Below are 27,152 nucleotides of genomic sequence, written 5' to 3'. Positions count from 1 at the left end.
CTGGTTAGAATTGTTCTTCAGCAACCAATACTTTCCGTAAGAGGCAATCGGAATAGGGTGGCCAGGCTCGCTGACTTGGTTGATGCATGTCACCGTATCCCAATGACGTAGATGGATGCTCATGATGTCAATCACTGGATTGTCTGGTCCAGACTCGATTCTTTACAGGCCGCCGTCATGTAGCTGGAATATTGCTGAGTGCTGCGTTAAACAACAAACAAACAAACCAAAATAAATAAAGAAGTACCAGTCTGTATTTAGATACGTCTAGCCACAGACCTGTTGCGCATAATACAGATCAAGATATATACCATATATATTTGACAATAATTAATACCACATATAGATTTCACGATTAATAGGACCAAATATCTCTCCTCATTTGCATAGAGAAGACATTTGGCAACATTAATCACACATTCTTGATTTAAATACGCTCATTAAAAATTAAATATATGAATCATGTTTTGAGTTAAAGAAAAGTAAACTATCACCTCTGCAAGTAGTGATATAGCATCAATATTTCATGCAACATTCGTAGATTGCCTATAGGGCGTTTTTTAACTAAACATGTTCTTCAAATACCGTTTAGGTTGAGAAGTTTATCTTACACAAACTCATCCGTTATTTGAAACGATGAAACTACCAACACTTCAGGGTAATCTGTTATTGATGCAAATATATCTGTGCTACTCAGTATTTTTTGGCATCGGTACAAACCGTGCCATTATCAGTTAAACCGTTGACCGACATAATGTATAAAGCTATTTTTGAGACTGCATGAGACAAATTGTGGTAAATGTGGCTGAATACTAAACACTTAGAAAAATATATCGCGGAGCTGGAATAGTTTTTACTAAGACACATTATCAATATCGAATTTTCCTCAAAATAATGCTATCACACGTATCACAGCTTAATGCGTTCAAGGCTTGATAGCTGAAACATATCTCTCCCGTCTATTTATACTCATGTTGTTTGAAAGCGAGATGTGCTTTTCTAAACATGTCTTTCCGATATGAGGAAGGCCCCTCTCTCAACCAACACTGATAAGGCACCTTAAAATTCTCACGTTACCTTATGCAAGAGCGCTCGAAATTGCGTGCTCTCCTTTAGGTATGTCGAGGGGTAATCTAAACATCATGATTGCCAAATTTATTCAAATGCCTACTCCACTATATACTCCTTCTTAATTTGAGTTCATTTCAAGGATGTCGAACCATATGGTAAATATGTAAATTGATACGTCGATCTATTTTAGTTGCATTCGCGGATCTTGATGCCTCGTTTGAAAGAATGATTTCGACTGGAAGCTTACCCATCTTTCTAGAGCCTCATTTTGCATTAGCGCACCACGGATCTCTTGTTCTGGTAGGAAGGAGAGACACGAGCTGAGATAGTTCAAGGCAGGTTCAACAACTCGCGCGGTCACTGGGTGTGTCAGGCAGGAGTCGCAAGCAGACGACAACGAGCAGACGACACTGGGTACAGAAGGCGGGAAGGACAGTCGTGCGTGATGACAGTCACTCTGATGTGTCGTCAGCTAAATTTAGCACGAGACCGAAGGAAGGGGTTTTCCTCGCGCACCGTGACGACAGCCAGGCCTGTATATTAAATAAGTCTCTCGCTAGCAGCGACATTGTTGTGGAGTGTGGCGAGCTAGCCTATGACAGACGACAAAACCAGGTGCTCGGAGCACGATTAAAATGGTGCTAGAGGCGAGGAACGAGAAAAGGATTAAATGTGTTGTTGTTGGAGATGATTCCATAGGCAAGACAAGCATGTTATTGGGGTATGCAACAAATCGCTACCCCACACAGCACGTACCATCCGTCTTTGACAACCACGCGGGTAAGTCGCACGTGCTTGTGTTGTCATATATCCTTTGTTTTTCTGTTTATTGTTTATCTTTACCATTGTGTTACGTTACGAATGTTGGTGTCTCAATGTCATTTTTTAAATCTATTGGCGTCATATCAGATCATTTCCCTGTTTATGAATATGATCATGATGAATATATCATTCCTTGAGTATAATTGACGCAGCACTACACGGAGGAACATTTATCAATGAAAACGGCCTTTTCTATCTCTTCTTAAACAGGTTAGACTCTTGGCGACTAAGGATCGTGAATGTTGAATTTGGTCCAGTTTTGTGGTTTGACGTGTTTGACATGTCTGTGATTCCCGAATGTGATATTTATTTTCATATAGTTACATTACATGTCTTACGAGACAATACCTGATGATTATAGTTAAATAATAATGCTGATTATGATAAGTATAAATCATAAATAAAATTAAAGATAATGAATATTATTACCATTACCATTAAGTTCTCTTGATCATTCACATCCTAATCATCATCATCATCATAAAACTTGAGGTCAAACGTGCTGATTCATTGAGCTACATTGCATTTAAATACCAAAAGTCACGCTTCAAACGAAACTGGTTAACGCTCCTTGCTTAAAAATCTTTTAAATTTTAAACTTGACGCTTGTTTTCACTCCCCATTGACACCCGTCATGTGTAAAGTATTCACTTCCCGTCTTGGCTAATGTGCGCATAAACGGCCATGGGAAACACCGCATTGTTATAGATAGTTTTTTATTCACATCCGCATTTCAATGATTTCATCAGTACGTCCTCAAGATGGTTGTAAATGTCACGATATGGACCACTGCTTATTGAGTTAGGGGCACGGCCGGAAGTCACGTACCCCGTTTTTTAACTACCGTTACATTCTCGTACACCATAAACTCGAATAAGCCTTTGAACTGTGCCGAAATCTGGAGGAAAATTTGAGTACATGATGTATATTTCACAGCAGCTTTATGTAAACAAGATTCACAAGGCAGCTCTGTCAACGCGCTTTTTATCACAATATGACGTCATGTTTGAAACATGTACCTCAACGGTGACAATACACACTGTCAATTTTCACACGTAAATCGGATATTTGACACGCCTGTTGTAATTACTACATCCTTGTTATAAATGTTTAAACATTTTGTCACAGACACACCCATCAAACCATCGCCTACCGGAATTTGACATACCCGGTTCAAGGACCACCGAGTTTAAATACAGCGAATAACGACGTAAAGCGTTCAACGCGAAAAGCGACCGTGGTCTACTTGCCTATAAATATCTTCTCTTAGACTTGCACAAGTCTCTAAGACAATAATTATTAGTTTTAATCATCATTTCTTAATTATGTAAATAATAAGAACAGGTTATCTCTAAAAGAGACCGGAGTGCACATATCTAGACTTACCTATTAGGAGGAGAAATTTACTACACATCCATGGATTTACCTTTCAGTACAGCCTGGGAGCAAGGCTAATCCTCTGTCGGCTGACGATAGTACCGCAACATAGATTCAACTACAGGCTAAAACGTTTCATGTGCTTCCCGATAGGTCTAATATATACGATTATGTTTCTCCGTATTAGCACAATGCACAGCAAGACTTGGCTGCTCTGACATGGCTTATTCAAGTTTTTCAAATCAGAAACCTGTCAAAACCCTTAGGCGATTCCGGGGTAGAATAGGTCCCCAGCAACCCATGCTGTCCGTAACAGGCAACCAAATTGATCAGGTGGTCAGGGTCGGTAACTTGGTTTATTGCGTCATCGTACCCCGACGGCGGTGATCGTTGCTCACAATATCGATCACAGGATTGTCTGGTCCAGTCTCGGTTATTTAGTAAACGTAAGACCTCCGTCATACAGCTGGAATATTACTGAGTGAGGCGTTAAACAACAAACAAAACTTCTCAAAATTATTCATTTGAGCCTGATCGAGGCAAACGACCTGTAGATATTTCTGTTCATAGATTTCCATTGAAACATTTTCTTTTATATTATTAACATAAAAAACATGTACATTTGTTTGATTTATCTGACAGTGCCGGTACTTATGAACATACAGAAACTCGGGATTAAATTGTTTTTTAACAACACATGACCTTGACAAACTCTCGTTGACAGGTTTTAGTCCTTTGCTACAGATCACGTTTGTACAAGCTCATATGTCGGAAATACTGCTCGGCGATGACAGATGGGATGTACAAACTCGTGCCATCAAGGCCTCCCTGTATATTTCCACATCCCACAGTTCATACGGTTGTAAATTAGATTAAGACGAATGTAAGTCTACTGATGGTAACTGGGTCACGTCTCCTGTCTCCCTCGCTGCAGTGTTCAACGTGACATACATAGGTAGCACAGTGGTTAACACAAGGAAGCCAGTCTAGCGCACATTAGTTTATAGTGCCCTTTTTCCTGTTTTGAGCGAATATGGTTTTAGCAATAGTCCAGCAATATCACGGAGAGGGTCACCAGAAATGGGCTTCATCCATTGTAGCCATGTGGGGAATCGAACCCGGGCCTTCGGCGTGACGAGCGATCACTTTAACCACTGGGCTAACCCACCGCCCTTTTCCCGGTGTGACTGTAATTCAAGGTATATAAGTGTATTATCAAGTTAGCCAGGCCGCGGCACGATACGGATCTTGATAGTAACGCTGAGACCAATCCCATTAAATCATTTTACACCAATACGACACCTCTCTGCGTTATGACCTCACATAGGTGAACTTTCTAATCAGCGTCGAGGCTTCTAAATTTTCGGTACGAGTGGGCGAAGCATTCAAACCAGTATATCTGATTTCTGTATCTAGAAAACGAACTAAAACGACAAGTTCCGAATGTAAAATGTAAAGCAGTCCAATTATATTGTGGATATTTCATTCATCCTGTTGTTTCTGAGCTCTGTGGTTTCTACGCCCCAGAGGAGTATCATCGAAGGAATATTCTATGTGTGTTTTCATTTGAATAAATCGAAATTTCCGAATCGAGGTAAAAATAGCCGCGTCGTTTTAGAAAGCTGACAGCTGATTGGCTCAAGTACCAACGGAGCTTTCTTTTGGCGTAAGCGGTCAAGGTGCGATCAGTGTTCACCCGAAGCGACCTTAGGGATCACGTCGTAAAACAACATTCGTTCACTCACTCTGAAATGGACACCCAATTTCTATTAATATTATGTTCTTCTTTGAGGTGAATATTGTTTTACACCGCAATCAACACTTTTACAAGCATATCGCAATGGCCTGTAACACTCGAGACCATAACAGGCTAACCGGTGACGGACGTCAGGGGTGACAGTTATTTCTTGTTGTAGGACTACGCTTACACGGTATCCCCAGGGGCCATTGAAGAAAAACCTCCCTCTGTCCCTACTAAAACCATTCGTGACCAACTCGTGTTATTCCGGGACAAGCCAAATATCTTCTTGCAGGTGACGGAAAGGGGCGAGTGGTGACGAATGTACTAAAACCATTGCCGGACACCTCGCCCCTAATCTGTATCCAGGACCCTAGAGAAAAAAAGCCCAGCTAAAGTCAAGAATGATTTGGCAAGTTTAGATTGCGTCAGACTGAATTAAGGATTTTTCTGGACTCAATTTGGATTTGATATTTTATTTTGTAGATATTTATTTTGAAATAAGATAGCTTTATTTTGGGACTAAATGTCAGTGTACCTCGCCCCAAATCCGGCACATAATTCCTTCAGCACGAGTATCAGTGTTATATAGAAATGCCAGCAATAGCATGCTTAATACAACATGATTTTCCCCCGACCACCATTGTCTACATTCTCTTACTCTAAGCATATGCTTACGGGGGAAACATGTCATTATAAAGGTTTCCTCAGGTAATTCGTCTCGAAACACGATCTGAGATGAGATTGCATCATATACTCTAATACCAGCACTTGACATATCTTCGTCAGTTCTCCACCCGACTCCCAGTTTATAATGATAGGTTACTGTGCATGGCGTGTCAATGATCCCTATCGCGTCCGTGCGCACGTGAGAAAATCTCGTATGATAAACATCCTGCAACTCCACATTCTCACATCTGCGATATTTTTCCCACTGCCTGATCGCATCGTGAGGACGAAAGCATGTTATTATAAGGGTGCACAGATCAGATCCATGCCGCGGTCCACCTTTGACATATACCACACGTGTATAACGTGGGCGAGGAACGTTACGACGGAAACCTTTTGGGCCATGGAGTGAGTGATTGAGTTGGGTTTAACGCCGCTTTGAACGGTATTCCAGTCATATCGCGGTGTGTCAGCTTAATGTGGGAGGAAAGCCCGAAGTGATGCAGGTCTCAGACGTTCACCACGTCGGTGAAACCCACGAGCTCGGGTATGCTGCTGACAAACCTAGAAACATAATCGGACCCACAATCATAGGAGTGTGTGTGTGTGTGTGTGTGTGTCTAATTGTACTAGGCCGGTCTAATGCCGATTTTATAGTGCTAGCCCACTGAGATACCATGCCTCAATTTAACATGAATACCCCACTCAGACACAGAAAAATGACTCTGATCCGACCACTCCGCGTTTTAGTGAGTTGAGTGAGTGAGTGAGTTGAGTTGAGTTAAACGCCGCTTGTAACAGTATTCCAGTTAAATCACGGCGTGTCAGCTAATGTGGGAGGAAAGCCCGAAGTGATGCAGGTCTCAGACATTTACCACTTCATGGTGCTGACAAACCTAGAAAAATGATCGGGGCGAACCGGGATTCGAACCCACAATCATAGGTTTCTGGCGTGCCCAAGGGACGCAACTCTGCACAGCGAATCGCGGCGCCTTAGACGACTGGGCCACCCGTGGCATAAATGTAATGTTAGGGCCATTTCATGTTCGTTTTTCTAAAAGCCACATTGCAACAGTGTAATTTATGTGGATGACAATTTCTTAATTCCCAACAAGCATTATTAATTTTTCAAGAATTTCCGGGGACAACTCTTTTTAATAATGTTGAAAATCCCTATAACTGAATCTGACCTCAAAACAATGTTAACAAACAGTTTTTAAGTTGTCACATCGCGGTGTGTCAGCTTTATGTGGGAGGGTCGTCCGAAGTGATGCTGGTCATTGTAATAAAGGGCCAAGTTCAGTGGGCTTTCTGCATACTTATCGGGATTCGAACCCGCAACCAGCGGATCCCTGCACGGGTAAGGGGCGCAACTCTTCACGGCAAATTGCAACATCTAAAACCTTGAAACCCCCAGTACTCACACGAAGGACCTCTTATATATTAACAACGCAAATAAGCAGCAGCGTACATGTACGTTTGCGTTTTGCTACCGACTTGTCCATGGCAGTGATGCGGCCATCCTGGTACTCTCACTGTCTTGTTGACCGCCTCCGTGGTCTAGTGGTAGAGCGTCCGACCGGAGAGCGGAAGGTCCGGGGTTCGAACCCCGGCCGCGTCATACCAAAAGACGTTAAAATATGGTACTTGTTGTTACCCTGTCTGGCGCTCTGCATTAAGGGGCTAAAACAAGGACTGGTCGGCTCGTAGTCAGTATAATGTGTCTTAGTGGGGTAGTCATGTTAAACTGCGGCATGATATCTCAGTGTGCTAGCACTATAAATAAGCATTAGTCTGGACTACTACAAGCAGCCACACACACACACGCATGCATGCACGTCGCTATATTAGTGCAATAATCTTGGACGCGACGTTCAACCCCATTTCACCTCACCACTGTCGTGTTACGTCAATCATAGGTATCAGTAGCCTGTTATCTGGAGCTCACTGCAATATCCCAGTCAGACACCATTTAATATTGATAGAGAACGAGGCTAAGTCGGATACAGTCCGTTAAGGATGTCGCTCAGAAATCGTAATTAAATTTGAACGTCATTCCCAACCGCATTCCTGAATAACATGGCCTTGGGCTTCGCAACGTTCCCGCTAGGTGGAGCTGTCTTGGCACACGTGTATCTTTCTGTCAAATGACTTGGTAAAATTCCTCGACTTTATTTTCAACTTTGCAGCTCGAGTTACGGAAAAAAATCAACTTTGCTTGGTGCTATTTTAAGTGTTCGCTGTCTCACAAGCAATCAGGATGTACCATCGTAGGCTCTATGTTGTGCGTTATTCAAGTTTAAACTTGCAGTATTCCCTCTCATTAACGCTGGGATATGTACATCCCTGCCTTTGGGTTTCAGCGTCAGGGCTAATTACCTCCGTGTTGCTCACTGCTGTTTTATTCTCTGTTGTACATGCTCACATCCTCGAGAGGCTGTGAAATAAGTTTGCAAATTTATGGTGATGATGATTGATTTAGTTTATTTGTTTCACAGATAAGCCTAAATGGCTCTTTAATGACGCTCCTCGATCAGCTATTCCCTTTCCCGTACGCTGTGTATAAAACAAGATTAAAAAATCTCGAAAATATGGAAAAGCTATGTCAGTCAAACAGACAGATATGTTTATTCAGGAAAAACATCTCCTGCCCATTATACAACCGTATTCCTGCAAACTCCCTACAGTGCATGATGTTAAAATATGAGTAGATTTATATGGGTGACAATTTTGTTTCTAAATTAGTTTGATACTCTTAATCCATTTACGGATTAACAAATGTCAATGAAAGCGTGTTTTTTATATATTTTCCCAGGAATTTCATCTCTGATAACTGTATGTTTTATTCACAATAGTGCCATGATATTTATGTTCATAAAACATATGCCCTGAAGATCCGGGGTAGAACAGGTCTTCAGCAACCCATGCTTGCCGCAAAAGGTGACTATGCTTGTCAGATCCGGCGGTCAGGCTCGCTGACGTGGTTGATGCATGTCATCGTATCCCAATTGCGTAGATCGATTCCCTTGATATCAATCACTGGATTGTCTGGTCCAGACTCGATTATTCACACACCGCCGTCATATTAGCTGAAATATTGCCGAGTGCGGCGTTAAACAACAAATAACAATAACATCAAAATACATAAAAAAAAATCTTTTTTAAATAAAGAGTCATAACTTGTTATATCTATTGCAAAGTATTTGGTTACGGTTTTAAAGCTGACGTCGCTTTGTCAGCTACGCGGCTTACGTCACTCATGACTCCGCCGTGACGTCATTTTCTTAAGGTTGCGTAAAACCACGTTTTACGACAAAGTAGGCACCTGTCTTATACAGTGACACTTCGTTAGACCGGGCATTTACCGTGGCACGCTATTCCAAACACGACCGTCTCCGTGGTCTAGTGGATAGAGCATCTGCCTGGAGAGCGGAAGGTCAGGGGTTCGATCCCCGGCCGTGTCATACCAAAAGACGCTTAAAGATGGTACTTGTTGGTTACCCTGCTTAGCGCTCGGCAATAACGGGATAAAGCAAGGACTAGCCTGCTCGGAGTCAGTATACTGTGTCTGAATGATCTATTCATGTTATAACTGCGGCATGGTATTTCAGTGGGCTAGCGCTATAAAACCGGCATTAGTTCGTATAATACAGGCACACACACACACATACACACACACACACACACACACACACACACACGAACGCAAAACATGCACGTGCAATAATCTTGAAAGTGACGTTAAACCCCCTGTCACCAGTTATTCCGGACATGCATTAATCCGGACTGTTTCATAGCGAACGGCTGCATCGTCCGGTTTAACCAGGTCCACTGTAGTGTGAACACATTGCCTGTTTGTGTGTTATGTTTGAAATACATGCAACGACCTTGGAATGAAGGAAGACGATGTTTTGTATATTCGTATGACCTTGTCTATATGCCCGGTGATTGAACTACTCGCTGACCTGGGGCTAAGCTTACTATGGAAGGATCCTGGTGGTAACACATATGTGGTCAAGATAGTATATCAGCCGAGGTAGGGAGTATTTATATAAAAATATAATCTATATAGATTTCTTGGCCCAGCTTCTAAACAGGACATTCATGCTTGGTATGTCATTGTTACGGGTGTGTGAAGGTGCTTACTACAGGTTACTGGGGGTACGGGTGGCCCAGTCGTCTAAGGCGCCGCGATTCGCTGTGTAGAGTTGCGTCCCTTGGCCACGCCAGAAACCTATGATTGTGGGTTCGAATCCCGGTTCGCCCCGATTATGTTTCTAGGTTTGTCAGCACCATACCCGTGCTCGTGGGTTTCACCGAAGTGGTAAACGTCTGAGACCTGCATCACTTCGGGCTTTACTCCCACATTAAGCTGACACGCCGCGATATAACTGGAATAATGTTAAAAGCGGCGTTAAACCCAACTCACTCACTCACTCACTCACAAGTTATTCCAGCACCGTCTTCAGCAACCCATGCTTGTCGTAAGAGGCAACTAACGGTGGTCAGGCTCGCTGGCTTGGTTGATGCATGTCATCGTATCCCAATTGCGTAGATTGATGCTCTTGTTGTCTGTCACTGGATTGTCTGGTTCAGACAAAGAACCTTTAAAGAACAAACAAACAAACAAACAAACACTGGCATAGGACGTTGCTCCTTATTCAGGTCAGTTTTATAGCCCAGTCACAGGTGCTCCAAATTTAGACTGAGCCGTATGGACAAGCGTCAGTGATTGATATTCAGTAACCTTACACACATATGACAAACTAGGCAGGGTTCGCATTAGAAATAGCCCGGTTAGGACAGAGTTCAATTTCGAAAGGTAAATAAATAAATAAAAATACACAACTTTCTGGATGTAGATTCTTACACCGTTCTCAAGCTGGAGTGAATCTACATTTAAACGTCACCGAAAGCAGTATATCAGAAGTTGTTGTCCTTAAAGTTGTATGTTTTCCTATTTACTCGTCAACTTCTAGAATGCCAATCAAACTGTTAATTTTGGAAGAGGCCAGTTTGGAAGGTTTCAGGTTAGGAAGAGCCCGGTTTAAACAGAATTCATATTCGGTAAAATCCGGTTTGGACAGTGTGCGCATTAGGAATGGCCCGATTTGGCCAAGTTTCGCATTAGGAACAGCCCGATTTGAACAGGGTTCGTATTTGGAAGAATCCGGTTTCAACAGGGTTGTCATTAGAACAACCCGACTTCGATAGGCTTCGCATTAGCGGTAGCCATGTTTGAAAAGGTTTTGCATTCAGAACAATCCGGTTTGGACAGGGTGCGCATTATTAATAAGCCCGTTTTGGACAGGGTCTTCATTATGAACAATCCTGTTGAGACAGGATTCTCAATATGGGCAACCCGTTTAGACAGAAACCCGTATCATTACAAGAAGTTGGGTTTAGAAAGGGTTCTTATTATGAACGACGGTCTCATTACGAGCAATCCGGTTTATACAGGGTTCTCTGTGTGTATCTCATTAGTGAGTAATGGACAACCATAGTTGATATATCGAATATTTCGGGTAGTCATGCAGGGTTCCGACTCATGGCAATTCGTTGTTATAGATTCGTTATGTTAAGACAACGACAGGTAAGCCACAGGTTATATTAATTAAACAATACTTTAACTGAATCTAAATGATGACAGCGTTATTTCAGGTGTGCCCTTTCACCCACACACATGGTGACATGGCCAAGTTTTCAGGCCATGTGAATTAAGCAACACAGGACCCAGTAACCTAGAGAAGTGTTGATGTTTCGCAAGTCCCCACCCACACGCACGAGTCTTGGCCTAGAAACAGAAGCTGACAACTGATCATCCGCCTACCTGTACACGCCAAGCTATAAGCCCCCGTAGTACTCCTAGCCTTGTCCCCAACCACTCAGCACAAGGCTGGGATCCAAGGACGGAACTTGGAATGTCGAAATTTGCAATTTCTTGACACTGGGAGCACAATTCCGGTCGAATCAAATAACAAAGGAGTGGAGGGGTTCTGTATGGGTTAAATTAGATATAAATATGTTCCATGAATTGTACATCGACCTGTGACTTGACAAGCTAATATATCGTAACGTTAATAACCAAGGTGGTTTAAAATTGTGGATTGGAGGGTAACTTCGTGATCTTATCCTGTGACAGAATGAATAAATGTTGATTTACAAGTCAGCGGAAGTTCTTAACGAATCACGGCCTCTTGGCAATAAACGAATTAGAGCCAGGCAACTCGTTGTTGATACCACGAGCAACACTCCGTGTTTCCGTTGTACAGAACAACCTTAAAGCTACGACTGTCGTAAATCTGTGTTAAGTCACGGAGTTACGATCAACTTGGCGCTAAGATCGCTTTGTACAACGACGTCCTGCTCGTCAGGGTGCGATTACAAAATAATCAGCATGTTAAAAAATCACACATTGTGACCATCCGATCCTCGTTTCAGTAGCCTCTTACGACAAGCATGACTCGCTGGGGATCTGGTCTGTCACGGAATGTTGTACTGAGAAATCACGGCGTTCTTTAAGTGATCCTCTGGAGAGTTAACACATTTGGACAATACGATCCTCGTTTTAGTTGCCTCTTGCGACAAGCATGATTCGCTTGGGATCTGGATGCCATTGTACAGAACAACCTTAACGCTACGACTGTCGTAAATCTGTGTTAAGTCATGGGAGTTACGATCAACTTGGCGCTAAGATCGCTTTGTATAACGACGCCCTGGTCGTCAGGGTGCGATTACAAATAATCAGCATGTTAAAAATTCACACATTGTGACCATCCGATCCTCGTTTCAGTTGACTCTTACGACAAGCATGATTCGCTTGGGATCTGGATGCCATTGTACAAAACAACCTTAACGCTACGACTGTCGTAAATCTGTTTAATGGCATGGGAGTTACGATCAACTTGGCGCTAAGATCGCTTTGTACAACGGTGACAATCCGATCCTCGTTTCATTTGACTCTTACGACAAGCATGATTCTCTTGGGATCTGGATGCCATTGTACAAAACAACCTTAACGCTACGACTGTCGTAAATCTATGTTAAGGTATGGGAGTTATCCGTATTTTGACCACCCGATCCTCATTTTTAGAGCCAAGCATGGCGTGCTGTGGACGTTGTCTGAGACGGAAACCCCGCGGGATGTTGTACTGTAAATATGTATCTGCGGTGAGCACTTCACAGTGACAAGGGTAGAAGTCCTGAAATCAGTTCTGCTGATTGTTGCCCGGACCTGACGCTCACCGGTAACTGTATAAGACTCGATGGGCTGTATTATTGATTTCACTCCGCGTTGCAGATTTTGATTCCGTTGTTGCAAAACAGTTATGACAGACCATCAGAAATACATTAGGCTGAATTACCAGCTGTGACACAACGAATAACTTTTACCAGCAAGTGCAAAGTGTCAACACGAGGTTTATAAACGTTTGTTGGTTAGCGACCCTCATATTTAACATTCTTTGTTTGAGAATGCTGAGCCACCCCACCCACTAAGATGTGTTGCCTTTTCCCGCCCGTCCGAAAATAGTAAGGAACGTTGTGTTTTTTTAAAAACTTCAAATTCTCTTTAAAACGGAAACGTGCAGTATGTCAAAGGCTGCTTTGGAATGCAGATGAAGATAATGTATAGTTTAGCCCAACAATTTACGCTTGTGGCATAAAACACGGACACTACTAGGTTGGTGATAAACGTTATGGCGCATCGAGAAAAACAAAAGCATTTGTAAGGTCGGGAGCTCCAGATAAGGGCCATTCGGGAAGCGAGAAACACGCTACAGGTAACTGTTTGGGGCTTTGATGCTAGGATTTGGAGTGAGTGAGTGAGTTGGGTTTGATGACGCTTTTAACGGTATTACAGGTATATCGAATAAGATCCGAAGTGATGCATGTCTCAGACGTTTACCACTTTGGTGAAACCCACGAGCACGGTATGGTGTTGACACACCTAAAAACATAATCGCGACGCGGCTAAGGTTGGAATATCTTTTTTGGACTAAGTGCAATGAGGGGATTGAGCGCCGTTTTGAAAGAGTTTCAGTTATACCGCAGTGTGTCAGTTGATGTGGAGGGAACGTAACTCCAATCATCGACGTTTACCATTTGTATTAAACCCACAAGAACGCTAATTTTGAACACAGACCAAGATTCAGAATAGGCGTACGGGGATTCAAACCCACCAGCAGATTCTGGCACGATTAAAGGACGCAACTCCGTCTATGTCAAATTGTAAAGAAGAATAATTGCATATATTTTCTGGGGTTTTTTGTCCATTAAGCTGAGAATATTGGAATCATGTTGAAAGCAGCGTGAAACCAACTCACTCGCTCAATTAACTACGGCGTGGCTTATTTAGTGTATCATCTTCAGTGTTTAACTGCCGCGAATACGGGTAGTATTCACTCACACACTCACTCGACCCGTGAAGATCCGGGGTAAAATAGGTCTTCAACAACCCATGTTTGCCGTAAAAGGTGACTATGCATTATCTAACGCTTTGAAAGCGTTATTGTAGCCTTGATTTGTTATACGCATCCCTTACTTTTAACACGAAGATACCCGTGAAGATGGGTTGGAATAGGTCTTTAGCAACCCATGCTTGTGAAAGGCGACTATGCTTGTCGTAAAAAGCGACTAACGGGATCGGGTGGTCAGGCTCGCTGACTGGGTTGATGCATGTCATCGTATCCCAATTGCGTAGATCGATGATCATGATGTCAATCACTGGATTGTCTGGTCCAGACTCGATTCTTTACAGGCCGCCGTCATATAGCTGGAATATTGCCCATTGGATCCATATACCAGCTTTTCAAATGTATAATGTCCGACTGTCCCCGAGAGAAATGACCGACCTTGAAATCGAGATTCAATACTTATCTCCCTTGTTAAACCCATGATGTGCACGTGCAGGCGCCACACTACACCACGCCAGGCCACACCAAGCGTCCCAGTTTCAAACACGCGGTAGCTGACATGACCGTATTTTTTATTCGCGTTGTATTTAGTTTTCGTCTCCTTCATCGCGGGTCACATTACAAGAAGAAGCGATCTCATCCGCTATCATTTGATCTAGGAGATTGCAGAGCGAGCGATGTTAGACACAATGCGGGAAGGTTTCAAAAGCGAAATCTCAACGAAAGTGCAACGCGTGTCTTGGGTGTTTGCGGAAACGTGGCTTCAGTTGAGAAGGTTGCAAGTTAGAAAATCAATATGGGTGTCTCTTTCGGGGCAAGGGTGTCGTATTCAGGGCGATAAAACAACAAATACGCAGCACTGCATGGCTCTCTTAGAATGTGTAAGGCGAAACGAGATTGAGTATTTAGATGATACATCTGTGGTTATTAGCGAACATTATAAACGTGGCCATCGTTCAACACTTACCAACTCTAATATCTTAGATTATATATGTTGCATCTTTTAATATGATTCAACTACTCAGTACTTTGAATCGGTCGCATGTTATCTGAATTATTCATTTTTACTAATACGTTTTAGCATTATTAGTATTAACGGACTACCATTAAGGAGCCGATCATTTGATATTCGAGGGGGTGGAGGAGGGTGGCTGGTAATTTTGTCTTGAGATTAGATTTTATTTGTAAATAGAACTATGAGCCTGAAAATATTTTGTTACTATTTCTGGGATAATATATTTTTGTCATTTAGTTTCAGCCCTCCCTCAACCGCCCCCCCCCCCCACCCTCCACCCCCCGAATAGCTAATGGTCTGTCCCTTAGCCTAGAAATGTGGACAAGACATTGCTCCTCATGCCATGAATGCTTGGTGTATGCTTGGTGTATGCCCTAGAGCTTGTGTTTGACCTTTACAGATGGAATTTACATCTTCAGGAACTAAAAAAAAGATAGCAAATAATACAGACTAATAAAAGTATAGAAGGTTATCACATTCAAGTCGTTGTAATTCATCTTCATGAAGAAGATGGAGACGTCCGCACTTAAGCGTATGTAACCTAGTTTGTGGTTGACATTTTAAACATATGAATGATACCACAAGCCTGTCTTACAGTCCTTGAACCATATTATTTTCCCTTCCCCCCAGCCCTTACTGTTTGTAATGCTGTAGATTTAAACAAAGTAAGTCTAGATTTTTCACAGGTTCAGGATCTCCGTTAGACTAAAGCTTAGTCTCTGACAATATAAAATTTGGATAGAAACAAATAACTCCATTTGAATTAAAAAAGAGCCCCTTTGAGATGGGAGATTCAGACCTGAGAAATATGTAGACTTGCTTCATTTAGGGCTTTTGCATTACAGAAAGAGCTGGGCGGAAGGGAAAATAATATGGATCGGGGACTGTGAGACTCTTCTCACTGGGGTTCGTTTTACATTTAAATGAATGCTATTTTCTATCAACATTCTGTTTTCGGAGACTCAGTGAAGTCTATGATAGTATAACTACATCTAGTGTCGTTAATGAGTGAGGTAAATCGGTGTAGGAGGGTTTGGTACCACAAAGGTGAGTGAATGATGGAAAGAAAATACGGACTTGACACCGTTTTGAATATTATTTCAGTAGATTTTCCCGTGGCACCTTCATGTGCATGGTGAGCCGGGCTAATAGGGCTCGTGTTCATAGACGCTTTGAGCTCCGCTGAGTGTCACCAATCTATGCACCGTGCGGTCAGAGTCAATAGCTCTCATAATTAGCGGTCACCACAAGAATGAAACCTTGGAATCTACGCGATTTATACGCGCCACGTGTTAGACCGAAGTGAAGGAACCCGTTGAACAAAGCGATCGTAGCGCGACGACTGTTGTAAATCTATGTTAAAGCATGGGAGTTACGATCGTCTTAGAGCGACGACTGTTGTAAATCTATGATAAAGCATGAGAGTTACGATCGTCCTAGAGCGACGACTGTTGTAAATCTATGATAAAGCATAAGAGTTACGATCGTCTTAGCGCGACGACTGTTGTAAATCTATGTTAGAGCCCGGGAGTTACGATCGCCTTAGAGCGACGACTGTTGTAAATCTATGATAAAGCATGAGAGTTACGATCGTCTTAGCGCGACGACTGTTGTGAATCTACGTTAGAGCATGGGAGTTACGATCGTCTTAGCGCTACGACTTGTAAATCTATGTTAAAGCATTGAGGTGTGTGTGTGTGTGTGGGGGGGGGGGGGGGGGGTGACGATCGTCGTCAATCGCTGGATTGTCTGGTACGGATGATTTACAGACCGCTATCATATAGCTGAAATATTTCTGAGTACAGCGTTTAACAGGAAAACACCATATCAAACAATTGCATGACACGTTGCTTTCATAATACTATAAATCGCTGGATTAAATATTTTACACTCCGCTGTCATATAGCTGAAATATTGCCGAGTGTGGCGTTAAACAACAAACAAAGAACTCATATATTTTAGGAGGCTGACCTTCAACCTCATGTCTTCTAGTTCGTTGACATGTCGGGGCCCAGCTGTGGCCTTTGTTTGACATACGTCTGTTTAATTGCACAGTTTTATGATGCCCAAAGAACAGTTTATGTTAAGAAAAATATATTTAAGGACCTGGTTGATGTTTATTTTTCTGTGTACACTTTTTTTCGGCATAATATACCCCTCCCCCAGGAATGCCTCTGAGGCAGCCTTGAAACAGCACGTTGTATTTCAAGCGAACTTCGCACCTTGAACTTGGGATCTCTATCTGCTTCCGTGTAGTCCTCACCTCAATAAGATGGCTTAAAGTGGAAGGCGCACTGATTGCAATGACATGAGTTTCTGAATTATATATTCGCGTATAGCATATTCCAGCAATATCACGGCGGGAGACACCGGACACGGCCTGGACACAATAGTGTGAAATTGTCCCCTAACAATGGAGCTAGAAGTCCATTAAATATAATCTTGAATGAGTTCTAGGTGTCTTGTGGCACAATGACAGTTTCAGGGCTTCTGTACAATGTCTACATGTATAACAGTGCATCCTACGCATTTAATGGTAGCCTAGTGGTTAAGCTGTCGCAGGTCACGCCGACAGTCGGTTTCAATTCCCAACATGGGTAGAAAGTGTGAAACCATTTTGACGAGCGAACGCTTTATCCACTAGGCTACCCGACCAACCCCTCTTTAAGACAAAACGTTATTTTCTTTTGGGGGGTTATCGTTTTACACAACAATATCCCAGCTTATAATGATGGGCCAGACAAACCAGTGATTGATATAATGAGCAACGTTCCACGCCGTCATGACACGGTGACAGGTGACCCCACAACGTCAGGCACGTCATAAGTGCAATAATTGTGAACTCGACGTTGAGTGAGTAAGTGAGTTTGGTTTTACGCCGCTTTTAGCAATATTCTAGAAATATCACGGGCGTCAGACATTGTACGAGCGAACGCTTGAACCACTAGGCTACGCCACCGCCCCGCGACGTTGAGACCCATTACACCCACCTCACCTTTCGGGCGGTTGGGTAGTCTAGTGGTTAAGCGCTTGCTCGTCATACCGAACACCCAGGTTCGATTCCCCACATGGGTACAATGTCTGACGTCCATTTCCGGTGTACCCCGCCGTGATATTTCTGGAATATTGCTTAAAAGCGGCATTCAACCCTACTCACCCTCTCGCCTTACCTTTAAAAGAAGGGATAGCCTGCTCTGAATTTCAACAAATCCAAGCATTTATGCGCAAATAACTATTTCCACTTTTTTGTGTATTTCCAGGTAGTCTGAAGCTGGCAGGTCGGCGAATCAAGCTGGAGTTGATAGACACAGTGGAAGAGGTAACACCGTTAAAATCAGATGAATGTTAGAACCGATATGAGTGAGTGAGTTGGGTTTAACGCCGCTTTTAACATTATTCCAGTTATATCACGGCGTGTCAGCTTAATGTGGGAGGAAAGCCCGAAGTGATGCAGGTCTTACCACTTCGGTGAAACCCACGAGCACGGGTATGGTGCTGCCAAACCTAGAAACATAATCTGGGCGAACCGGGATTCGAACCCACAATCATAGGTTTCTGGCATGCCCAAGGGACGCAACCCTGCACAGCGAATCGCGGCGCCTTGGACGACTGGGCCACCCGTGCCCCCAGAACCGATATGAAGGCTTTGAAGGATGAGGCCCACAACAGACATAAGTAACAGAGTATTTCTACATAGACTGCGAAGTTAAAACAGCTTTATTGAAAAGAAATATACAAGAGTGACGTTGACAGTCTGTCGTAAATTCTGCAAAACGCCCATGCATTTTATCAAACATGTTTTTTTACAGAAAACAGAACCGATTTAATTCGTAGGCCAAGACAACGATATTGAAAAGTCATTTAAGCAACAAACATTAATTGATTTGTTATATATGCAGCAATGATGCTATGTCGGAAAACTCAGTTCAAATATGGCCGCTGTGACAGCCATTTTGGATGCAAACCTTTGCCCCTCAGCCAGAATCCTTCAAAATTATAGCCTGTCGGACATTAATGTTTTTTATGGCTTAAATCGTAGTCGTTTGTAACTGACACTTGTGATGATTACTAATAATGTCCAAATGAACAATATCCAGGTGAGCTACATGGAATATACGAAGTATTTGTACACTATATTGTCTCATATTGCCAGTTAATTAAAACAAGTCATGCAGAGAAATCAGCTGTCACCCTATCACTGTCACAGATGCTATGTACAACACTTTTGTGAAACGTATTGATTTATGTGATTACGGTCTGTCATTACATGAAACGATAGATATTTCAACACAACTTCCCCCTTCGTTTCCGGCTTTATATTCTGTCTGCTTTCCTTCGGGTCAAACAGTTGTTTATAAGCTGAGACTTTTTCCCTATTTATCGGTACATAGAGCTCAAGGCGGTAAGAAAACCACATAAAATGTCTAATGACCGATCACATGGTGATGCATTTCAGTGCAGATGTCAATCATAGTAGAATTGAGAAAAAATGTAAGGTGAAGGCCATGTCATCACGTGACCTGACTTGAACTCCGCAGCATCACGTACACAATGCAGATAACGCTGACCGCCCAGGTAACTCGAGATTGATATCGTACACCTGACCCTTGTCATGTGCCCCACCACGAGTCAAGGTCAAAGTGCAGTTTTGTTTTGTCTGCTGATGTGGTAATACGTAATGCAAACATTTTATCTCGTGCCGTCTGAACGTACATAGCAACGTCAGCATCCGCGGTGTAAATGAGGGTCAGGATCTTACGTTGTGCGTGCCTTGTATATGTTATGAAAGATTGCTGAAAGACAAGGATGATTACAATAATAATAATAATAATAATAGTAATAATAATAACATCGGTGTGATTTTACAGCCCCCCCCCCCCCCCCCCGCCATATTACTGTTTTTAAACTGCGGCATAAAACATCATTGGATGACTACATCTACGTTCCCCAGTCTAAACGGGTGACTGCCAGACTGTCACTCGGTGTTGTGTTCCAAACCTTGCCCAGTAACTGTCAAGACCCCCGGATATTCAGGAAAAAAACAAGTGGTATTCAATCCTGACCAAGCATGAACAAATTAAATACTGCCAGTTGAACCGCATAAATATGTCACTCATTCAGCTTGAAATCCTCGCTTCAATTTCAGGTTTGTTTTCAGTTGCGTTGTCGGTGTCTTAACAAGAATGTCATAGCGCTCTATACTCAGACGGTGCAGACGCACCGAAATTGGACGCCCGTGCTATACAATCCCAGACACGTGGTTAGTTTTTAAACATCCGACCTTTTGAAGGTCAGCATGCCAATGCACTCTTACAAAGTGAATCAGAAGTGCATCTATTCTCCTTATTCCGGCTTTACCTACGCAAACAGTACATTTGTTTGCCATAAAAAATAAGCCCACTATACCTTGATCCATTTGGCATGACAAGCACCAGGAACATGTTCTGTGTTCTGATTCATGCGATAACAGTTAGCGACCAGTCTCTTGACTTTCTGGTTTGAAAAGGTGCCAAAAACCTCCAACCTTATCCTTTGTTGTCAGTTCCTGGATTCCATAGCTCCAATGGAGACACACACGCGCGGCGCTCGAATATCATTGTATTCCTCACCCTTGGACAAATAATCAAGATCTGTTTTTACCATTAGGAGATAAAATACGGGCAATTTTTATCGCACAAAATCATCCCGTTTGTTCGATCAAACTGGTTAGTGTATCGCGTGTCATACAGTCTCTCATGTCTGTGTGCGTGTCGGTGTGGAAAAACCCAGGGGGAGGGGGTCCGTGGTCCCCCTCATTCGCGTGCAGCTTTTGAACAGGTGTAGCAAATCTAACGAGCGATCCTGAAGCTAATAGAACCGTTCAAACTCTTACAGGAATTTGTTTACGTTCTCCAGCGTGTATTTTTTCAAGGGCCATGATTATTGGAACACATTCTCAGAATGTGCATGCCATGCTGTTTCATAACCCATGTCGACTGCAACACTTATGTACAACTCTTGTGTTTCATCCATCTGTTTTGCACTACTGGCGACAAACATGTAAATTTTAAAGCATTCGCTTCCCTTATAGATGTTCGGTTTGATAACATCATGCGATATGCCAGTTCTGTTAAAGGGCTTGTGAGATCGAGTAATCCAATCGAACAAGCAAACTACGGTTAGGGAGGGTATCAGTGAAGTAGGTCCTTGGCATTGACGTTTAATTCTAGATTTGCGCGGGTGGCCCAGTTGTCTAAGGCGCCGCAATTCGCTGTCAAGAGTGGCGTCCCTTGAGCACGACAGGAAACTATGATCGTGGGTTCGAATCCCGGTTTGCTCCGATTATATTTCTAGGTTTGTAACCATACTATTGCTCGTGGGTTTCACCGAAGTGGTAAATGTCTTAAGACCTGCATCACTTGGGTTTTTTCCCCACTGTAAGGTGACACGCCGTGATATAACTCACTCACTCTAGATCGGTTTATCACAATGGCATACAACGCATGTCTTAAATTCTGTCAAAAATGTCGAAAAAAGAGAGTATTCAAATTAAAAATTGATTTGACAGTTTTTGTTCGCGAGAAATTCATAATTGTTTTATTGTTTTTAAGAATTGTAGAAAGGTCTTCATTTGTATAAACAGAGACCATATATGCGATCTCTTTTTAAAAAGATCCCAAATATGTTAATTATCAAGACATATAATTATGTTTATAGGTTTGTCAGCACAATACCCGTGCTCGTCGGTTTCACCAAAGTGGTAAACGTCGGAGACCCGCATCACTTCGGGCTTGCCTCCCACATCAAGCTGACAAGCCATGATATAACTGGAATACTGTTTATAGCGGCTTTAAAACTCACTCACTCAAGACATATTAACTTAAATGTGGTCAAATCACATTTCCCTTGTTTTACTGTTGCAAACTAGCACTGCATCTACCTCGTGGACATGTGTAGATGGCCACACAGAAGGAAGGGGGTATGTGCAATGAAGGCTGTTTCTGAGGCCGCTAGAGTTTGTGGTAATTACTTCCATGGCTAGAACTAGTGGAACCTATCAATGGGCAGCTAATACAAAGTGATGTCGATCAGGCTTTGTTCCAACAGACCTTCCCCCTAGGCCATATGGTAATCCCGACCATAACAGAAGGCCTTTGTGGACATTTTCCCGAAACACCTCAAGGAAGCTGGGATGTCTGGCGGCCCTATGCATATGTTGTGACTTCACTTAATAGCGGAGAAGAGCGCACCTGTGATCATTACGTTTCTCCATTCCTTATTGCATCCTGTCAAACGGTAACAGCAGCGCTTTGTACATTTCCCACAATATCCCTAGTTAGGGCTGTATTCTAAAAATGAACGCACCCTAACGAGCATTCCCACAAACGTGCTTCTACACTCAACACGGTTCCATTACACAGACCATCAGCCCAGAACGAGTGTTCAGCGATAACGTTATATATTCATCATCGAGGTCTTGATTCATGTATCAGAGGCCCTGATCGAGATTACGTAGTAGTTTGCTGTCGACGTACTTGATACGTGGTTTCATTCTTTTAGTATAATGTACTAGAAAAGCTATCTCAGCCGTGTTGCTATGGAAACGAAACAGCTGATTTAATGTTGAAGGGCCGGCAGTCGGAGTAGGCTAGTCTCGTCAACGACGGCGATGGGTAGTTAGTCATTCGATTCCGCGTTAGTGTGTTAGGTGTCTCATCATGGTGATATATGCAAACGGGCTTTGTGATATTTTCTTGCAGAAGATTGAATTAGTTTTCGCTTGTTCATGTGTATGATGTTATAGCCGAGCTGTGAATGATAATGTTGAATGAGTTCTAGGTGTCTTGTGGCACAATGACAGGTTCCGAGCTTCTGTACAATGTCTACATGTCTGTCAGTGCATCCTATGCATTTACGGGTGGAAGGGTAGCCTGATGGTTAAGCTGACGCAGGTCACGCCGACAGTCGGTTTCAATTCCCAACATGGGTAGAAAGTGTGAAACCATTTTCTGGTGTCCATTAACGTAATATTGCTGGAATATTGCAAAAAGCGCAAACCCCAAAACACTCACTATGCATTGACTATTGTTATTGTTTGAAGTACTAAATGGTGACTTTTGTGTCCTTGATTGAGTGAGTATGGTTTTACGCCGCTTTTAGAAATATTCCAGCAATATCATGGTTCGTGTACTTGAAATGTGGCCAGACGCATAAACACGCGTCCACGTCTTGTTTCAAATCTGTACTCAAATACGTCGGTTTGTAACCATAACGTTTAATATTACAGACTTTAAAGTCAAGAAGACATTTAGAATAGCCACGTGTCCTCAAATAATTGAAATACATGAATAACCTTTCGAGTTATTGCGGTTTGGATTAGAATGCCTGATTCTGTTGAGATGTATACCATACCATCTCCGAACACCAGGCCCTTTGAATTCCGGCACTATTTCCAGGGAATAGAGGGACTGGCTCCGTTAGACCTGTTAGAAGTTAACGTTTCGTGTACCGTTTATTCCGTAGAGCAACATGCATTTTCTGTATTATAAATAAGATGATATTCTTGCAGTACATTCCCTTAAGGAACAGATCGATGCGATGTAAAACACAGCTACATTTTTACAAAAACATCGAATATGCATATAGAAAGGACAAGTATAAATCCAAATAAAGTCATGAATAAAATGTTTTAATTGATGGGTATATTTATAGGATTTAGATATGAAAACAAATGGTATTGATTTGGGTGATATTGTTTTAGGAAATATATCATACTTTGGGCAGCTGATTTGGGTCTGTTAATGGCGTATATAACATTCCATGTACTGGTAGCTGTTACCCATGCTTGCCGTAAGAGGCGACTAACGCGATCGGGTAGTCAGGCTTGCTAACTCATTGATAGTCTTATCGTATCCAAATTGCGTAGATCGATGCTCATGATGTCAGTCACTGGATTGTCTGGTCCAGACTCGATTATTTACAGACCGCCGTCATATAGCTGGAATATAGCTGGAGTGCGACGTTAAACAACAAACAAACAAACAAATCCATATAACTGTTCGTTTGTAATTCGGCATTAATGTGCCAGTAAACTCTCCCCTGGAAGGTAACCTGACCCTCTCTCTACTTGAGCAGATTATAGCGACTACTTCCGATGGACGGGTGTGAGGGTCACTTGTGTTAAGAGTCAATTGAAACTGAGGTCAGACACAAGCACGGATCCACTGATGGAGGGTCACCGAGAGTGGCTGTTTTCTGGCGTTGACATTTTGAATTGGACACCACTGCCTCGTGTCTTCGGCCAGTTCTTTCACTGAATCACTAGAGCGAGTGAATGTTGTTTTACGTCGCACTCCACACCGTTTTCGTATAACAGGGCTAGAATGATGTATACCGCGAATCCATTGTCTTCAGAATCCTCACGGGGGTTGTATACAGTATAAGTTCCTCCATTAAACTCCCCTGCCATAGACACCCATTGTTATGCACTTCAAAGCGAACATTTAAGGTTTCGCGTAATTAGACCATAGCTCTATCCCAGTTAAAGTGGTATATGCCTATCCGGCAACGGTGGTGTGAGATCACATGCAACTGTTTACATGGTTTGTCCCGGACCAACGTGCCCTCGTACACTGAAACAGACACTCAGGACGGAAGGAAGATTGCTCTGACTATCTAGTTCCTTGTCATGACGAACCAGGTCGACCGATCACCAAAGTCAACATTGCGATGGGGTAGCCTAGTGGTTAAAGCTATTGCGCGTCACGCCGAGGACCCGGGTTCGATGGGTACGATGTGTTAAGGCCATTTCTGGTGTCCCCCGCCTCGATATTGCTCGAATATTGCTAAAAGCGGGGTAAAACAATACCCACTCACCAATAGTTAATCTGAGATGTGATGGTATTAACAGGGTTTTCATCGCTGATCAATGCCTACATTCCCTGTTCCCGGTTGGGCTATACTTGCAAACCGTTAAATATATTTTTTCAGTACAACGTCAAAGACCCATTGACACATTCATCTACAATTACCATAAGTAATAAGCTTCTTTAAGTACCCAAGCTCATCATACCGGACTCCCATTAAAATATTTGTTTTCTTCCATACCGAGTCAAATAAATAATCCTTTTTGACAGCTGGGTGATGGGCCATTATCATCGAATATTTTAAGTAAACATGGTGTTGATTTTGTCCTTCAACATATTGCAACAGTACAATATCCAACCACGCTACCAGAATCCCTGATACTCGCAAAATCGATCTTGATAAAATGACGATCATCCTCCTGTATTAGAGCGTTGCTAATTGAACTTTAGAAGACGGAGCTTGTCCAGCATTTTGTTAAGGAGTTCTTGGTCTAAATTGGCGTTCAATGAGCGTGTGGAGTAATGGAGTTTTTCTGTTTCAGGATGAGCGGCCGATAAGGAAAGAGATATACGAAGGAACAGACATTTTCGTGCTGTGTTTCTCGGTAGTCCAACCGGACTCTCTCCAACACGTGCAGGACATATGGTTACCGGAAATACGTCAGATCGCACCGGAGAAGCCATATATTCTAGTCGGAACACAGGCCGATCTTCGTGAAGTGACGACCATTCTCAGACTTCTTCGCACAAACGGACAGAAACCTATCTCAGCGGCCGAGGGAAACACCCTCGCTCGGAAGTTGGGGGCCACGTGCTATGTGGAAGCCTCACCGGAAGTGGAGAAAAAGGTGCGAAGGACTATCAATAATGCTCTTGCGTCTGTGCTTAAAGTACAAGACGGTTCACGTGACGTACAAGCAAATGTGTGTACAATATTGTAAATGCAACACGTCTTCTCGCGGGCAATGAGACTCAGGAAGGCGAAACATCTTTTTCTGAGGTGTATAAATACATTTAGGAGTACGGTGTGTTTTCTGTGTGCCTTCGAATGAACTGCTACCTTGTATTTCGTGCAATGTTCAAGCCATTCTGCGTGGATGTTCACCTTCCCTTCCCAAGGTCATTTATTCCTTCAGATGACCAGCCTTGACCAGTCTCAGATAGTTTATCGTCTGCTACAGATGAGAAAGGAAACATGGTGTGTCTGACCCATATATTTTTTCTAGTCCGCGTATATATTTCGCCCGTCTTGTTGAGCCAAGTCGCAAGAGGTCAACCCTCACGTCAACTGACCAATGTCTTTCTGGTTGTCGTCTGCTCGATGTCGCAGATGTGAACAGATCTGAATTGAATCTGGGAAACACACCTCTATGTACCTACGTATGTAGACTCTATCAGAACATGTAGCTTATCGCAAAATAACAAATAGTAAAGCTTCGTGTTTTTCAACCGGCACTGCAGTCGAAACCCCATTATCTCGAAACTAGCGGGACCGTGTTGTAACTTCGAGATATCCGGACAATCGAAGTAGTAAGGCCGTCCGAACAAGAGAACGGGTTCGAGATATCGGAACATTCGAGATAGCGGTGTTCGAGATAACGAAGTTCGGCTTACAATATTAATAAATTAACACGACGTTTTGGGATGTTCAACCACAACACAGGCTTTTGTGCAATGAAAGATCGCCACATTTGATCTATACTACTCAAATGAAGTTAAGGACACCCGATTATTTTATATTTATATAGTTAATCTGTCAGGGCAATTCATTTATCATGGCATGACAGTTTAGCTATAGTCATATGCAAGAATCGGGTGCTCTTTAACTTGTTTTGAGTGGTATATATATTGATGAAATACTGCTGGTACGAGGTTTGGCATTCCGCGCAAAATATACGTGATACGTGTTTAAAGTAACAGAGAATTCGTGGTTTCTTCGTATTTAGATGTATCGCGGTACGGAAAGAATGCTCAGTTTCGCCTCAAACTGTCTACGTTCTCTGTATGTAATTAGAGTGACCAGGGATTTATCTAGGTCTGGTTAGAGCTCGATATTCGGCCCCAAATCTGCAGCAAATATTAAGTAAAGTTTCAAACTCATGTTAGTATAGTTATGACTAATGTTTTGGCTATGTCGATTCCACTGATGACATGATCCAGTTAGAGGACGAGGCTTTAAATGTAGGATTGGATTGAATGCA

The 27,152-nt window shown here is 42.7% G+C and overlaps 1 protein-coding gene across 1 annotated transcript; it reads left to right on the top strand.

Annotated features, from left to right (window-relative positions):
- The first annotated feature begins 1,206 nt into the window (after window positions 1–1,206).
- On the top strand, window positions 1,207–27,152 carry LOC139443230 (cdc42 homolog). Its single transcript, XM_071224202.1, has 3 exons — window positions 1,207–1,851; window positions 18,367–18,425; window positions 25,494–27,152. The coding sequence occupies exons 1-3, from the start codon at window positions 1,707–1,709 to the stop codon at window positions 25,890–25,892; spliced, it is 603 nt and encodes a 200-aa protein (XP_071080303.1). The 5' UTR covers window positions 1,207–1,706; the 3' UTR covers window positions 25,893–27,152.

The sequence above is a fragment of the Haliotis cracherodii genome, unplaced genomic scaffold, assembly GCF_022045235.1.
Source record: "Haliotis cracherodii isolate W230 unplaced genomic scaffold, xgHalCrac1.p SCAF_5, whole genome shotgun sequence".
Taxonomy (NCBI): domain Eukaryota; kingdom Metazoa; phylum Mollusca; class Gastropoda; order Lepetellida; family Haliotidae; genus Haliotis; species Haliotis cracherodii.
The sequence above is the reverse complement of the archived record's forward strand: the minus strand, read 5'-3'. Positions and strand labels throughout refer to the sequence as shown.

Coding starts and splice junctions, on each gene's coding strand:
- LOC139443230 (XM_071224202.1), top strand. CDS start 1,707: ATGGTGCTAGAGGCGAGGAACGAGAAAAGGATTAAATGTGTTGTTGTT. Junction 1,852..18,366: donor CGTCTTTGACAACCACGCGG/GTAAGTCGCACG, acceptor GTGTATTTCCAG/GTAGTCTGAAGCTGGCAGGT. Junction 18,426..25,493: donor TGATAGACACAGTGGAAGAG/GTAACACCGTTA, acceptor TTTCTGTTTCAG/GATGAGCGGCCGATAAGGAA.